Consider the following 14,434-nt stretch of genomic DNA (forward strand, 5'->3'; position numbering starts at 1 on the left):
TAGAATATTGGGATTTATCACAGTATTTTGTGAGCTCGGCTTGGTTCTGAATGCTGAAGTGTATGAACTGCCAGACACTTCCATATGAACCGCTCTAGTTCTGGAGATAACACTGCCATTACCAAACCCATCCATTTAAAGTTAAAACCAGAGAATTGTACACCCCCAAGGAAGACGCAGTAGCTTTTAACATCGAAAGCTGCAGCGATCAAATAAAGTGGTTCGGGACACCCTTACCAGAGCTCTTCTGGTGCAGCTGCAATACCTGCAGCGCTGGAGTAGCCATAATGGCCTTGATACTGCTCTTGAGAGTTGGGATTAATGTACTTGAACCACAGAAGAGTCCTTGTACTTTCCGTGAGCCTTCCAAATTCTTAAGCAGAAACCTTACCGTACAGAACAGCATTATATTGTTAATGTTGAATACAGGACTCCACAACTTAGGGAAGGACGTAAAGGAGCGAGGCTGGTTTTGTTCTGCGGGGTAAAATTGTTCCATCTCCTATTTTTGTTATAAAACAAAATCGAGGAAACGCAGTTACATTTCTCATACAATAAAAGTTCTACACCTGTTAAGACTTTCTACAGCATTTTTACTCACTGCTTCTATGTCTAAACAGAGAAAAAGACTAAGTTGTTTTAAATGGGTTTACTAGCTTGGGTCCTCATTTTCTTTTGTCTTTTTGAGTGGAGAGATCTTGCAGCGTTTTTTTAACAAGGCTGGCTTTCTCTCTTCCAAAAATGATGGCTTTTGTCCTAGCTATTGCTTAGCAGTAGAATAGATATCTTAATAATGATGCCTGGTTTAGATTAATCTTCTAAAATAAACACTGTTTCTGCTCGTGAACTGCAGGACCTTTATTACCAGTCATACTCACAAGTGGGAGTGATGTTTGCTTCGATCCCAAATTTCAATGATTTCTACATCGAACTGGATGGCAATAATATGGGAGTGGAATGTTTACGCCTGTTAAATGAAATTATTGCTGATTTTGATGAGGTAAGGTCTAAACACTTTGTCTTTTGACCATATCAGTTCTACCAAATTACTATCAGCAGAGATTATCTGTAGCAACTCAGCGTATCTTGAACTGCCTAATAAAACCGTAAACTTCCTATTTAATTGTAGTTGGTGTCCACTGGGCTTCTCCAAAGTGCCCAGTTTGTACTTCAGGCACATGAGTCTGACCTCGAATTCCTCTAATATAGTGAGAGTGTTAAAATGCAAGTTAACGATCGTTTTTTCAATGACCTCAAAGTGGGCAAGCCTCAACTTACCAAAAATAGTATGGTTTAATCAACTTGCACATATTCTCTGATAACTGTGGTTGCTTGTCTAAAATATTATGTAATATTTAACAGTTTTATGTTTTAAACAAAGCTTATGGACAAAGAATATTATAAGGACATAGAAAAGATCAAGACAATTGGAAGTACGTATATGGCAGCTGTGGGACTCGTACCTACTTCGGGAACTAAGGTAAGAGGATTTTACATGACGGTCATTTGTGGAGGAACCATTCTCCTTCAATTTCCAGAGGAACATCAGAAACAAAACTAACTCTGTGTGATTGTAGATAGCTTGTATTACTTCTTTACAACAATATAAATCTGAAATTCAAAGAACAACTGTAGCCTGAAAAGAAAAATTGCTGTCCTAGCAGTTGCTCATGTGGCTTCATTTGGGATTTCATTGTCTGCAGCTCTGGATTCTCTGCAGATTGGCCTATAAAGCTCCTGAGTCAGAGTGGTAGTGTTTTAAACTCAGTATCTTAGATGATCTTGTAAGATGCAGGGAAGAAGAGACTCTAGGTGTAATGAATTGCTGCAAAACACAAGAATATTAAAATATTAAAGACCTTGTCGCTCTCTACAATTACCTGAAAGTGGGTTGCAGAGAGGTGGGTGTTGGTCTCTTCTCCCAAGTGACTAACGATAGAACGAGAGGAAATGGCCTCAAGTTGTGCCAGGGGAGGTTCAGGCTGGATATTGGGAAAAATGTCTTTACTGAGAGAGCGGTGAAGCATTGGAAGAGGCTGCCCAGGGAGGTGGTGGAGTCACCATCCCTGGAGGTGTTCAAGGAACGCGTGGACGTGGCACTGCGGGACATGGTTTAGTGGGCATGGTGGGGTTGGGGTGATGGTTGGACTTGATGATCTTACAGGTCTTTTCCAACCTTAATAATGATTCTGTGAAAATGTGTTTTTTTTTTCTTATTGAAATCTGGATGCAACCTGCCATCAAAACAAAGAGTCTCTCCCAACCCCCATCATAGAGAGGAACTTGGTTCTGGGTACACTGCTGCATTTGACCCTGGTCCCTCCGAATCAGCTCTTTTGTCTCTACTCCTAGCATTCTTTTTACCCCTTTAATTACTCAGCAATAAAAAAAGGCGAAGTCATTTCAGCCCCACTGCTTTTGGGGCACAGTTCTTCTTCTGTAACCTCTTCACTGCTCCCCAGTGTGTTTCTCACTTTGAGTTTGTGTCTTGGGACAGAGATTTCCTAGATTTGCATGCAGCATCTGGAAAAGCGGATAACCCTATGGACCGTATACTGAATATCTTGTATATTAATAAAATCATTTTATGAAAAATTAACAAAATTAATAATATGAGGAATATAATGAGAATGAAAGCAATCCACGCACCTAGTCTGGCCAGAATTTCCAGACACCTCTCCCCTGTTCTGATACGCACGTATGCGTGTTGTAGAGGTACACTCATGCATATGGTTTAGCATTGCAAAATAACACCGAATTAGAGGGTAAAAGCAAAAAGGGCCAGAAGATGGCCTGTGAACTTTCTAGCAACAATTATCCTTGTTAAGTAAATAAAAAACAAGGCCACATTGAAATCAACTGTTAGAATCGTGTTGGAGTATATCCCATGCACCTAATTTTCTGGTCTGCAGGGTATTTACCACTGAGGCTTTCCTTTGTATCATTCCTAGATATCTACACGTTACAAAAAGATATTTTTAAAACTCTGTTTATGCTGAAATATTTGACTCCTGGGTCCTGAGACAGGCAAAAAGATTGATCCTTTGAATTTTGTTCGCTGTGATCTCAGGCAAACAGGCAACGGCATACTTGTGTGTCTGCTATAAATGCTCTTTGAACTATAATCCTGAAAACAAGTGTGTTATTGGGTAACTTTGGCAGCATATGTTCCAAAACCTAAACATGTTTATCTCGTGTATTTTATAGTTGCTAACCGAAGGGTCAGCTGAGTTAGCCCAGTACTGAAGATACCGCTCTGAGCTTATGACAGTAATGCATTTTAAATCACTGCAGAAGGTCTTGTACAGGACTCTGCCTTTCTCTGAAATCTTGGGGCAATTTTTGGTCTTTTCTGTACAGGTAGAATTTATTTAATATTCTGTATTCCAGAAAACCTAAAGATCTCGTATGAAACAGCCAATATTTTTTACTTAAACTTGGGGTTTCAGCTCTTCTGTGATCTCTTCTCACTGCTCGTGCGATGCAAATGAGTAGAAATTCTTCACATCCTCTTGGCAGTTTCCCACTAGGTCTTCAGCGTGCAGCTATGCATTAGAAGTCCGATGATCCCGGGTAGCCCGTCACGCGCAGTCGATTGCTGCCAGCCGTCACAGAGTCCCTGGGCCGCCCTATGGAGTCGTACGTGTCCGTGGGGAGCCGTAAGAGACTCGAGTGCTTCTGGTCTCCCCTCTGCCAGGGGTGCCCCAGCTTCGTCAGAAAATCTGGTACAGCCTCCGATTGTGAGCCACCCATTTCAAAGTAGGATTTGGACGTGAGCAGAAAGCAGTGGATGGGGTTAACTGGGCTCGTAACTGAGGATGTTTACACACATAAGAAGCCAGTACCCTGATGAAGTTAAATATTTAAATCCCATCTTTTATAAGACCGTTGCTTCTACAGCTTGACTTCAGCAGGTGACTATAGTAAGCGCACGTTGCCTCTGACGGAGCGGTTTTGCTGTGATGCTCTGGGCAGTCTTTCCAGTAACTATTCCTCTGATGTTTAAATAAATAACTGTTTGCCAGTTACACCATCAGGGCAGCACACAAACCAAGCTCTTTGTAGATCATTTGCACAATACGGGTTCATTGTGTGTGTGGAGTCCTTTGAAATTACATCTTGTGGTTTCACCTGGGTCCTGACTTCACCAGGGTCCTGACGTTGTGGTGTTCTTTGGTGCAGGTTCACACAAGTTTGCCAATAATCCTTTTGAGAGATAGCTGTCATCTGCAGCACATCCCGTCTCTGTCGCCAGGCCTCTCTTCTGCAACCCTGAGGGGCATTGCAGGAAATCCAAGCATTCATCGGGCAGCAAAGAAATGGAAGGATAAGGAATGTCAAGAAGATTAGAGGATTAAATAAAACCATACACTCCTCCCTCCCTCCTCCAGACATTCAATATTCTTCTCCTTCTCTTTGGAGGTGTAGCCATCAGCTCTTTAAACTTAATTCTTGTTCTTCCTTTGTCTTGGTGAGGCTGGAAAAGAGTAGAGGTAGCTGCCGCTGCAAGAAGCAGAATGCCAGAGAGCCAGGCAGGTAAATAAATAACGTCCTTCCCAAAAATTGGGACTGGCCCGAGGATGACTTTCATAAGTTTTTGTTAGCACTTTGCTCTAATTTTTGTGGACTTCCCAGCCACACGAAGGAACCCGTTCAAACTGAGCCAAAGAAAGCAAACAGCAACCTGTTGCTCAGGTTTCTCAGCCACGGTCAGGTACTCCATTTATACAATCTCAGCGGCACGACAAAAACCCAGCGAGCTCTCGGCTCACGCCAGCCGCCACAGCCCTCTTGTGCAACACCCTACTGAAGCTAGACTGCCGCTGACCCTGCCTTTCTTTCACCATATCCTACCTTTAACCCACTTTCACTTTGCAAATCTGTTCAAGAATTCACATTTATTATTCAAAGAAGAGCACAACATCAGAGCGACCATAGTGAGTCGGATCAAAGGTCTATTCTAGTAACCTGTCTTTAACCAGCCAACGGTAGATCCTGGGGAAGGGGCACGAGTTACAGGACAGACATGCAAACCTCTCTTTTCCACTTTCTAATGATAATGCTGCTTAAGAAATTCTAGAGCTACAGATAATGTATTTTACTGCTTTGTAGCAACTATTTCTTCCGTGAGTTTGAGTAATGATGTTTGAATCAAGCTAACTTCTGGAATCCACAGTATCTTCTGAAAATGAGTTCCACAGTTTAATTAGACTGAAGTTGTAAAAATTATTTTCTTGCGTTTGGGAGTTTTTTTACATGTCGATACTTCAGCATTTCATTTGATCCCTTCTGGTTCTTTTGCTTTGGTTCATTTAGATACGTTTTGTAACAACTCACTTCAGCTTGCCTGGAAAGGAAAGAAAATAGGGGTGTTCTGCATCTCACAGGATTGGACCTAACAGGAATTTTGTCAATGGGAACAGCATGCACCCCATGGAGCTGGGAGCTAGCAAAAACCCCAAAGGGAGAAGAGGGCAGAAACTATAGTTATTAATAATCATCAGGCAAAGCAGTTTTGTAAGAAAGCAGGTTATATTCCCTGCCACGCTCACAACAAACATCTGCAGCTCTCTAGCAACAGAACCACTTTACCACGGGAACTTTGCTTTCCATTCTTCCCAGAAATCAAAAAGAGAGAGAGAAGAAAAAAAAATAATAATAATTCAGTACTTGAGAAAAGAATGTGTGTGCTGTAGCCACCATCATAAGTTTCTTTTCACAAACAGCAAAATGGGTTAGATTCTTTTCCTAAGCCATCCAGTCTGAGCTTTTAATTGTTTTTCACGTTGGTATTTCACCTGCCTCTCAGTACCATACAAATCTAATGTGCAATACTATTTTGTTTCTAGGCTAAAAAATCAATTTATTCCCATCTGAGTACACTGGCAGATTTTGCAATAGAGATGTTTGACGTTCTGGATGAAATCAACTATCAGTCTTACAACGACTTTGTCCTACGAGTTGGTAAGTCACGTTTCTGCAATTCTCACACAAGCAGAACATTGTTGTTTGTTGGCTTTCCCTGTGCTGTCTGCAAAGGAATTCCTGTCCTGCACTCATGATTTAAACTAAAAAGCCTCTGTTAGCAGGAGAGTCCCATCCACGCAGAAGGTCAGCAGGCTGGATGATGAGCATCAGTACGAAGGAATTGTAATTGTGTCCAATTCCAGCGTGTTTACTTAATCCACACACCCCTAAAAGGCAACTGCACCAATAATTTTATACAACGTTATTAGTGTACCCAGTCTTGTGGCTTACACTGCTTTGCATTGCTAAACTGCTGAAAACCGGGTCTGACTGTGCTTAACTATTAAGTTGCATCTGCAAAAGCTTTGTTGGCATTAAAAGTGTGATGGGAGCTTTTCGTTCACAGATGCAAAATCCCCTCAAGCAGTCCTGTTTTCTCCAACAAATGAAATCCCCTGCTCTTCACAACACAAACCTTCCTGTGCGATCCTTCATGTGCTATTACATGTCCTACCTCTCGGAGTCCTTTCTCCCAGCCTTCTTAGAGAGCAAGTTCCCCTCTTTTCTTCCTTCCCTGCATCCCGCTCCTCTCCAATGGTATTTCCACTGCTGTTCTCATTTCATTGCGTATTCTGACACAGATAGTTTCCTCCAGCTTCTTTCTCTATATATTTTCATGGCTGAACTGAGAGAATGGGCTGGACAAGGGGAAAAGTGAGGTTGCTAGCAGCAGAAGGTTGAGAAAGACCAAAGAGGGTAGCAATCAAGGGTACGAATAGGAGAGTTATACAGCTTTGCCCTCCTGTACATCCTGATAATGATAAACCCCAAATTCTCTTTGAACTCTGTTATAACTGGTCTTGCCAGGTTCACAAAGGGGCAGAAGACAAATGTCTAACCCCCATCCTTCTGCCTAGCTTGCCTGGGAAAGCCCTTGCACAGAACCTCATGCAGGGTCTAGCATCTGCAGCTCTTCGGGGCACTCAGAAGAAGGAACATCCTCTTTTATCTTCCAAACAAGGTGTCAGAATCAGTCAGAAACGTAGACTCAAGCCCTGTGGTTTCCCAGAAAAGATACTTGAGCCCTTTTCATGTACTCTTGTCTTCTTCCAGTGTCCCCCTGATCTGAGTTGTCTAGTACTGACGACCAATGTGACATGCTTCCCTTACCCCATTCCTCGTGTCTTCCAGGCCACGATTTCTGGTCCGCTTGGAAAACCTCCATTAAAAGGCTTTATGTGAGCAGCCACGGTGGAAGTCGTAGCAAATTAACAGTTTGTCTTGAATTGTTCTACAGTTAAGCTCTGCTCTACGATCGCTTTTCTTCTTTTCTTAAAACAAACAAAAAAAGAAAATCCATAGGTGAACCAAATGTTTGTGTTGTCCATCGTATTGCATTTCCAATAAGACATCTCTGTCTATGTCTTTATTTTGTTTCTAAAGCTCTTTCAAATACAGAAGTCCAGTTGGCATTAATTTAACATATATTACATACTATGACTAGAAAAATTCTACGGCACTTGTGTTAAATCCATTTTGCAGGATTGATGTTTCCCTTGGATAATGTGCTGTAGTGTTTGAAACCAAAGTCGTCGGTTTGATTTTAGGTATTAATGTCGGGCCGGTAGTGGCTGGAGTCATCGGAGCCAGAAGACCACAGTATGATATCTGGGGGAACACTGTAAATGTTGCCAGCCGGATGGATAGTACTGGAGTGCAGGGGAAAATTCAGGTGAGTGCGTTCTGAGACAATTTTGCAAACTTTACATACCTCCTGGTTTATATGTGGTTACGTTTTCAAGACCGCTTAGAAGACGCAGCCTCACTTGATCTTGTGGTTCTTATGAAAAGGGCAACATTCTCCAGATGATTCAAGCATCAGAGGTATAGTTGTTTTCCATTATATACACTTCACTACTTGGAGGCAACAAAATCCTCAAATAAATCATTTCCCATCAGAAGAAACCGTTCTCTGCTGCATTGCACACAGTTGGAGGCAAGCCTGGGAATGCCGACACTGCACAGGCTGTAGGAATTTTGCCTGAATAAGGACTACAAGGAAAGGAACTATGTCCATTTGCATCCTGCTGCATTTCATGTAGCTTTAAAAATTCCTTGGATACTTTGGATCGGAGAGGCTATGCAGACGGAGAACGTTGTTCTACTAGAGCTTGGCTAGAAGCTATGCTGCACCTCTCAGAATCTCAATGAACTCTTGCAGTCCTTTATCCAAAATACCTGTCTAGTCTCCAGGGATCAAAAGTTCTTCTGGAGTAAATTAACGTCACTGGAACTGATCCAGCTTACAACAGCGGACAATTTGGTTACACATTTCTGTTGGACGGAGCTTAATCTGGCGGTGTAATTATTCAGCTCAAGACCAGAAGTTCTGCTTTTCCGATTCCAGTTTGGTCAGTGATTTTTAATTCCTTAAGAAAATGCTAAGTGAGCCCAAGAGGAGCAGTAGGTGCGAATTCATTCTGCTTCTGCGTATTTTGACGACAGAGAAGTAAAATGGGGAGGGGTGGGCAGTTCTAGGATTAACCCTTATATGAACAGGAAAAACTAATAGTTCTTTTCTTTCTGTCTTCAGGTGACAGAAGAAGTTCAGCGGATATTAAAAAGGTGCAGTTACGAATTTCTGTGCAGGGGTAAAGTCAGTGTAAAGGGAAAAGGCGAAATGCTGACCTATTTCCTGGAAGGAAAGGCCGATGGAAATAATGCACAAACACGGTCTTTAAACTTAGAGCGGAAAATGTACCCTTACGGGAGAGCAAACATTCAAACAAAACTGGGCACCAGCTGTCCGTCGGTCTCCTCAGTTGCTGGCTTTACTGTAAAAGCTGGGCTTGGAGCAGGTCAAGCATCTGCCACTCACGCAAATCAAACACTGCATTATCTTCCTTCTGTGCCAGCCGTGAAGGAGGCGTAGAGCAAAGGAGATTTGGTTGTGCCATTTGCGGTGAGCTTGGAGAGCGGCGGTTGCCTGAGTTTTTACCAAGAGGTCAGAGATCACAGGCCATGGCATTAACCGAGGACCCCTACAACCCAACCAAAGAGAACTTGGGGACTGTGTACGAACTCTTGGGATGGAACATATAAGGGCTAGCAATTCTGTTAGGAAAAGTCAAAACCTGATTTTCTGGAAAGGAGGAATATTTTCTTGGCGTTTTTAAAGGGTGAATGAAAAAAAAGTGAGATAAACGTGCAAGCAATTATTTATGTGTGTGTGTATATATATGTTCCAATCTATATATGCACATATACAAAGAGTCCTGTGTAGACTTAATAGAGATTTATAGAGAGAAGCATAAAACTATGTATTTATTTACGCATCCACCTGCAGTGACATAGCAAAGAGATTTCCCTTTCTGCCATAGCCAGCATTGTTGGGTCTGGGATTAGCAAAGCTGCATTTAACCGTTGAGCAGCTGGAGACTCTTCAGGGCTACAGCAAGAGTTAGAGGAACCGTGCTCCCAGTGCAGGAGTTAAAGCAATGAGAACAGTGCTCCTTGTGCCGTCAATGGCAGGTTAATGAAGGCTGGACTCAGCTCATTGCTAAACCCTATGTGTTTTTTAAAATTCTCTGTGCATGCTCCAAAAACTTCCAAAAAATTCCAATTCAAACCGTAACGCTAGGATATGAAGTAGATAAACCCCAGAGCTTAAAGGTTTGGCGGAAGAACAATATATATTCTTTCCGTTAAAAAAAAAAAACAACAAAGCAAAGGGCGGTAGAGTTCAGAAGTTGCTGCCCCTTCACAGGTCGTTTGGCTCTGTGCAAGACAGAGGAGCACCCCACAAACACAGCAATATGCTTAGGCAATATAGAAACATTCCTTTACGTACAGTGCTGATCTTATTGAAGAGCAGAAGGACGGTGTTATTTCAGGCTCTTACAAACAACACAGGTCCTGTGGCTCAGTTCCAGGATTTAGCTTTACCTTTCTAAACGGCTCAAAGAATAGTCCCATACCGGTGAGGGACGTGCTGCCGCTAGCTTTGCGACGTTTGTATGTTTGCCAACGTAGCCTTACGTCTCAATTGATTTTTAAATTTACGCCACGGTTTTATTATATCTCGCTTCTACCCAGGCTCACTCTTCGAAGCCGTACAATTATAGAAAGCTCTAATTCTGAGAAACAAGCACGGTCAAACTTTGCCCAAATGAGGAGCGCACTGGTAAACGTGCCAGGAGAGTGAGGCCTGCTCTTCATCTGCATAAAAGGGAACATATTTTGACTGCTTTTTCCTTTAATGCAGCCCACATCCTATTGTTCATGGTATCATCTTGAAACGCTGCTCTGGATGTGACGTGTGGAGTGCAGCTCCGTACTCGAGGTGGGAGCAGTTGGAGATGTGCCCCACGGACAGGCGCCATCCTGTCCTGCACAAGCTAACCAGCCTCGCTGCTTTCCCCAAGAGAAGCAAAACGTCACGTTGTCTAAAAACGTGCAGAACCCCCTTTTAATTTAAAAAAAAAAAGGAAAAATCAACCCCCGAAACGCGCACAAGACTGCAGAAGTCGTCCAGCTTGTACAGGAGAAAACTCGCAGGTACTAGATGTCACATATCCCTTTGGTGGCCCTATTTTATTACTGATTTTCAGTGGAAAGAAGCTTGGGAGCGATTCTCCTGCCATCAGCCATTTGCTTCGGAGCAGTCACTGTTTCACGTTAGAAGTATACAGACAAATACCGTGTCAACAGGTTAAAGACAGGCTGCCGGAGTTTCCCTTCTCCATGGAGCCTTTATCAGGCTGCTGTGGGACTCCAGTGGGATTCCAGTGGGTTAATGAATTTTTAAGTACCCTGTCAGCTAGGTGCTACATGACAAAGCTTGCAAGATTAGCGTTGTGATTAAAGTGACTATAAAACACTGAGAATCGCTTCCTAACTGTGCTAGGTGTCTGCACCCTGGCTGATCGGTGGAAAGTCCCGGCATTTCTTTATCTCCCTAACAGCTATCCAGTTCACAAGTATTCTTCTAGAACAATTTCATTCTGGTTTTGAGGCATTCAAAGCCATTTACATAAATACGTGTCGAGAATACAGATTTAGAAGAACAAATATTTACATAATTAAACTGAGTAAGTGGTATCCATGTAAAGCACACTGCATATTTATGTTTTCTAATAGGTTTGTAAGTACTAAATCGTCACACAGGTAACGAAAATATTTAACCAAAATGGAAAGCGTTATGTGCAGCAGCAGTAATCACTCAGTTCCCCTCACAAAGAGCCCAAGTTACACAATTTTTCAGTTGGTGAATTTGGTATCTTTTCACCGATAATAATCAAACATTATTTTTACACGTACTGTTATTAAAAGCATCTTCAGGTCCTAGCAGTAGATCTGGGGATGTGAACACATAGACTAAATCCAGCCGTTGACCCACCCCAAAAGCTTACAAGGAAATTATTTCATTACTTTCTTAATAGGTCCCAGCTATAGGCACATTGCCATTGCAGCTTTTATCACTAAACGGACAGGGAGCAGAAATTAATTGTCCCCTGTGCTACTATTTTCGGGACTGTTCTCATTCCCAGACTCATTCCCAGCCTAGTCCTGGAGTAACGTCAGTGGGAGATCAGGTAGCAAGGTAAATTTGGATTATTCCTTTTAACATTTTAAAAGATTAGCAGGTGCTAGTAGAATTACTCCAAAGTTTTTCTAAGCCTGATCCTCCTCTCCAACGGTCAAATGAGGCACGTGACTTTTGTAGGCATGTTTTCCATGCTGAATGGGGAGGACCAGACAGGTGTAGTCCATCCTCAGCGTCTCGGTCGGTCCTTTTGCAGGAGGTCTGTGCCTCGGGAGCAGGTTGAGTGGACCAGGGTGGCTTCTTGGTGCTGCAGCCAGTCCAGAGCGCGTGTGCTAGCTTACGGCATCAGCGATGGTCTGTTCGGAGTCAGTCTCCAGACTTTGCTTGAGTCCTACCGTTAACTTTTTTCCTATTTTTGTTGTGGTTGTTGTTGCTGGCTTTACTACGGGGCAAAGGATATTTTTCTATGGTGTAGTCCAGGGCTGAGGAGTACAGAATCGTGAAGCAAGTTCAGCCAAGGCACACATGTGAAAAGGATAGGCAGTATTCAGCAGCTGTTCCAACAGGGAAAACTAAATGCCCCTTGAAATCATGATACAGTGAAGCTGTGCTCTTGCCTTTACACTTTCCCTCCCTATTCACACCATTTTTCCCCATTTTCCTTTTCTGTGTACATCCGTTTTATTTCAGCTCTCCTGTGATAGCTTTAAATGACAGATCTAATCTCTCTGCTCTTCTGCGTTCTTTGATACGTTCAGTAAGTTTTATACATGGGAAGAAGTAGTAGTAATACTCCCGATAACCCCACAGATGCACATTTTCTGCCAAATTGGAGAAGCTTGTCATCAAATTCTTATTGGCAATTGGCTGAAGATAATACATGGCCCACTCCAATATCCCTGAAAATCATCTGAAGGATTTCCTTGGATTTCTGTGGGATTTGGGTTGCGTCCACCCTAATGCATGCAGTTGTATTTCCTATCTTGGATTTATTAATTTTCTGGTCAAGCTCTGTAGCTTTTGCCTGGGTGACCTTGCTGTAGCCCCAGCAAGGAGTCAGTTCTGCCCCCCAGTACCCAAAAGTCCCTCCCGTTTAACCGAGGATAGGAACTTGTTGCTTTGTGGGCAGAATAGCCTCCTGCACTTCCGTTCGCTGTTTTGTGCAGCCGTTAGCTTGAAACGATTAACAGATACGAGCCCGACAACAGAGCGATGCCATTTTGGCATGTCGGCGTCTGTCAATAGCAAGCACAATATTTCACATCAGTTTGCACGTTTTCTCGTTCAGATAATAGTAATAAAGTCTTTCGTTCTTTATATAAGGAGATAAGTATTGGAGATCTTCAGGCTTCACCGACTTGGGAGCTAATTTCAAAGTGTTCCTATGCTACCTTTATCTTTAAATGATTTTTTAATTATTATTCTCTGCTGAGATTACAAACTGGCATTCAGTTGAAATACTGGCTAGATATTTCCAAATGTTTTCCATCTGCGTTGACAAGAAAGCTATTTTATCCAGCCTGTAAAATGCGTTGGGTTTTGTAGCTGCTTCCCGCCGTGGCAAGTCGCACTCCCTTGTCTTCAGTAAAGCACCGGCAAATTCTCCCTTGCTTTCTCTAGGTGAGACTGAGAAACAAAAGCTCCAGCTCGTTAGGGCTGAATCTGCATCCCTTCCGTAGGCCAAGTTCTGCTTTGGGTTACAGCGATGTCTCCGTCGGTACTGAACCGAGTGTTTTACACCACTAACCGAGAGCAGGTCACGCGCCTAAATCTCGCCCGCGCTTTTGCCTGGAATTTATCCGTAAGGCAAAAGAAAGTACTCGGGAGGCACTGTTGGAAGGGAAACGGTGTATGGCCTGTGCCGTTTCAGTGCTTTGAGGAGTCTGAACACATGAGTAAGTAGCGTGAATCATTTCCATGTGTTGAATTCCTGCTTGTAGCAGAAGCAAAGCGTTTTCTTTACATCAGCAAGTCCAGATTCCGTATGTGTTCTGCCCAGGCCGGGGGACTATTTAGCCATAATGTTCTTTCAAGTTAGCGTTTTGTATTACAGTGAAAACCGACATTTTTTAATTTGTGATAAACCTGTATTATAATGCCTTATTTATTTTTAATCTTGTACAGTGTTACAAAACAACAGAAAACATTGGCCTTTCATGTATTATTCACTTTAAAAGATGTATTGTATTATGAAATTTTGTAAATAGTTTTAGTTCGGACAGGTAATTGCATGTACACTTGTATAAAAAGAAGCAAAAAGGCACACTTTTAACAAACGTTAACGATTTTTGTAAGAGACATTTTACATGTGCATGGAGATGATAAATCCTTTGGAAATGGACGTCCTTTTGCTTTTCCTTGCAATCTATTGCATGCCACTCATGCCTGACTTCAGTAAAACAAAACAAAAGTTTTCCTAAATGTTTTTGACATATCACTTCTGGCACAGAGTTAAAGCCACTAGTTGCATGTGCGTTCAGCAAAGCAAAATCCAAATGCGAACAGCAAATAAAGACGAAAAATAATCTAATGGTTGTGATCTGCCAACCTCACTGTTCCAAGATCCATAATACAATATATGAAAAGTGTTACCGACATCTATGCTGTCTTCATAAGGTACCTTCTGGTCATTAGAAGCAATAAACTCTACTTACTGTAATATAAAAAAAGCAAGCAGACATTCTAGTTCGTAATGGTGTAATATCTGACATTCAGTGGGTATTTTCTGATGCTGCATTTGATGTAGTATCGTCACCAAGAAGGACCGAGTGTCAAATCCATCATTGCTGTATGCAGGTGCAACACGATGGAAGGTAAAGGAGGTGAATTTGGCCCATGGACGTTACCCAGAGTATATTTCTAATGTGGTCATAAGTTATTGTATGTGAAAGTACACAATGCAAATAGATTGTTTTCCTAGAT

The 14,434-nt window shown here is 42.3% G+C and overlaps 1 protein-coding gene across 1 annotated transcript in view; it reads left to right on the forward strand.

Moving 5' to 3' along the window:
- ADCY1 (adenylate cyclase 1) overlaps nt 1-8,900 on the forward strand; it is a 155,496-nt gene extending 146,596 nt beyond the window's left edge. Inside the window, exons 16-20 of the mRNA XM_059818953.1 lie at nt 854-1,000; nt 1,382-1,480; nt 5,850-5,964; nt 7,575-7,699; nt 8,561-8,900. Of these exons, the coding sequence (XP_059674936.1) occupies nt 854-1,000; nt 1,382-1,480; nt 5,850-5,964; nt 7,575-7,699; nt 8,561-8,899 (825 nt within the window). The 3' untranslated portion in view covers nt 8,900. The remainder of the gene's footprint in view (nt 1-853; nt 1,001-1,381; nt 1,481-5,849; nt 5,965-7,574; nt 7,700-8,560) is intronic.
- Nucleotides 8,901-14,434: the final 5,534 nt, after the last annotated feature.

Source organism: Gavia stellata, chromosome 6 (assembly GCF_030936135.1).
Source record: "Gavia stellata isolate bGavSte3 chromosome 6, bGavSte3.hap2, whole genome shotgun sequence".
Lineage (NCBI taxonomy): Eukaryota > Metazoa > Chordata > Aves > Gaviiformes > Gaviidae > Gavia > Gavia stellata.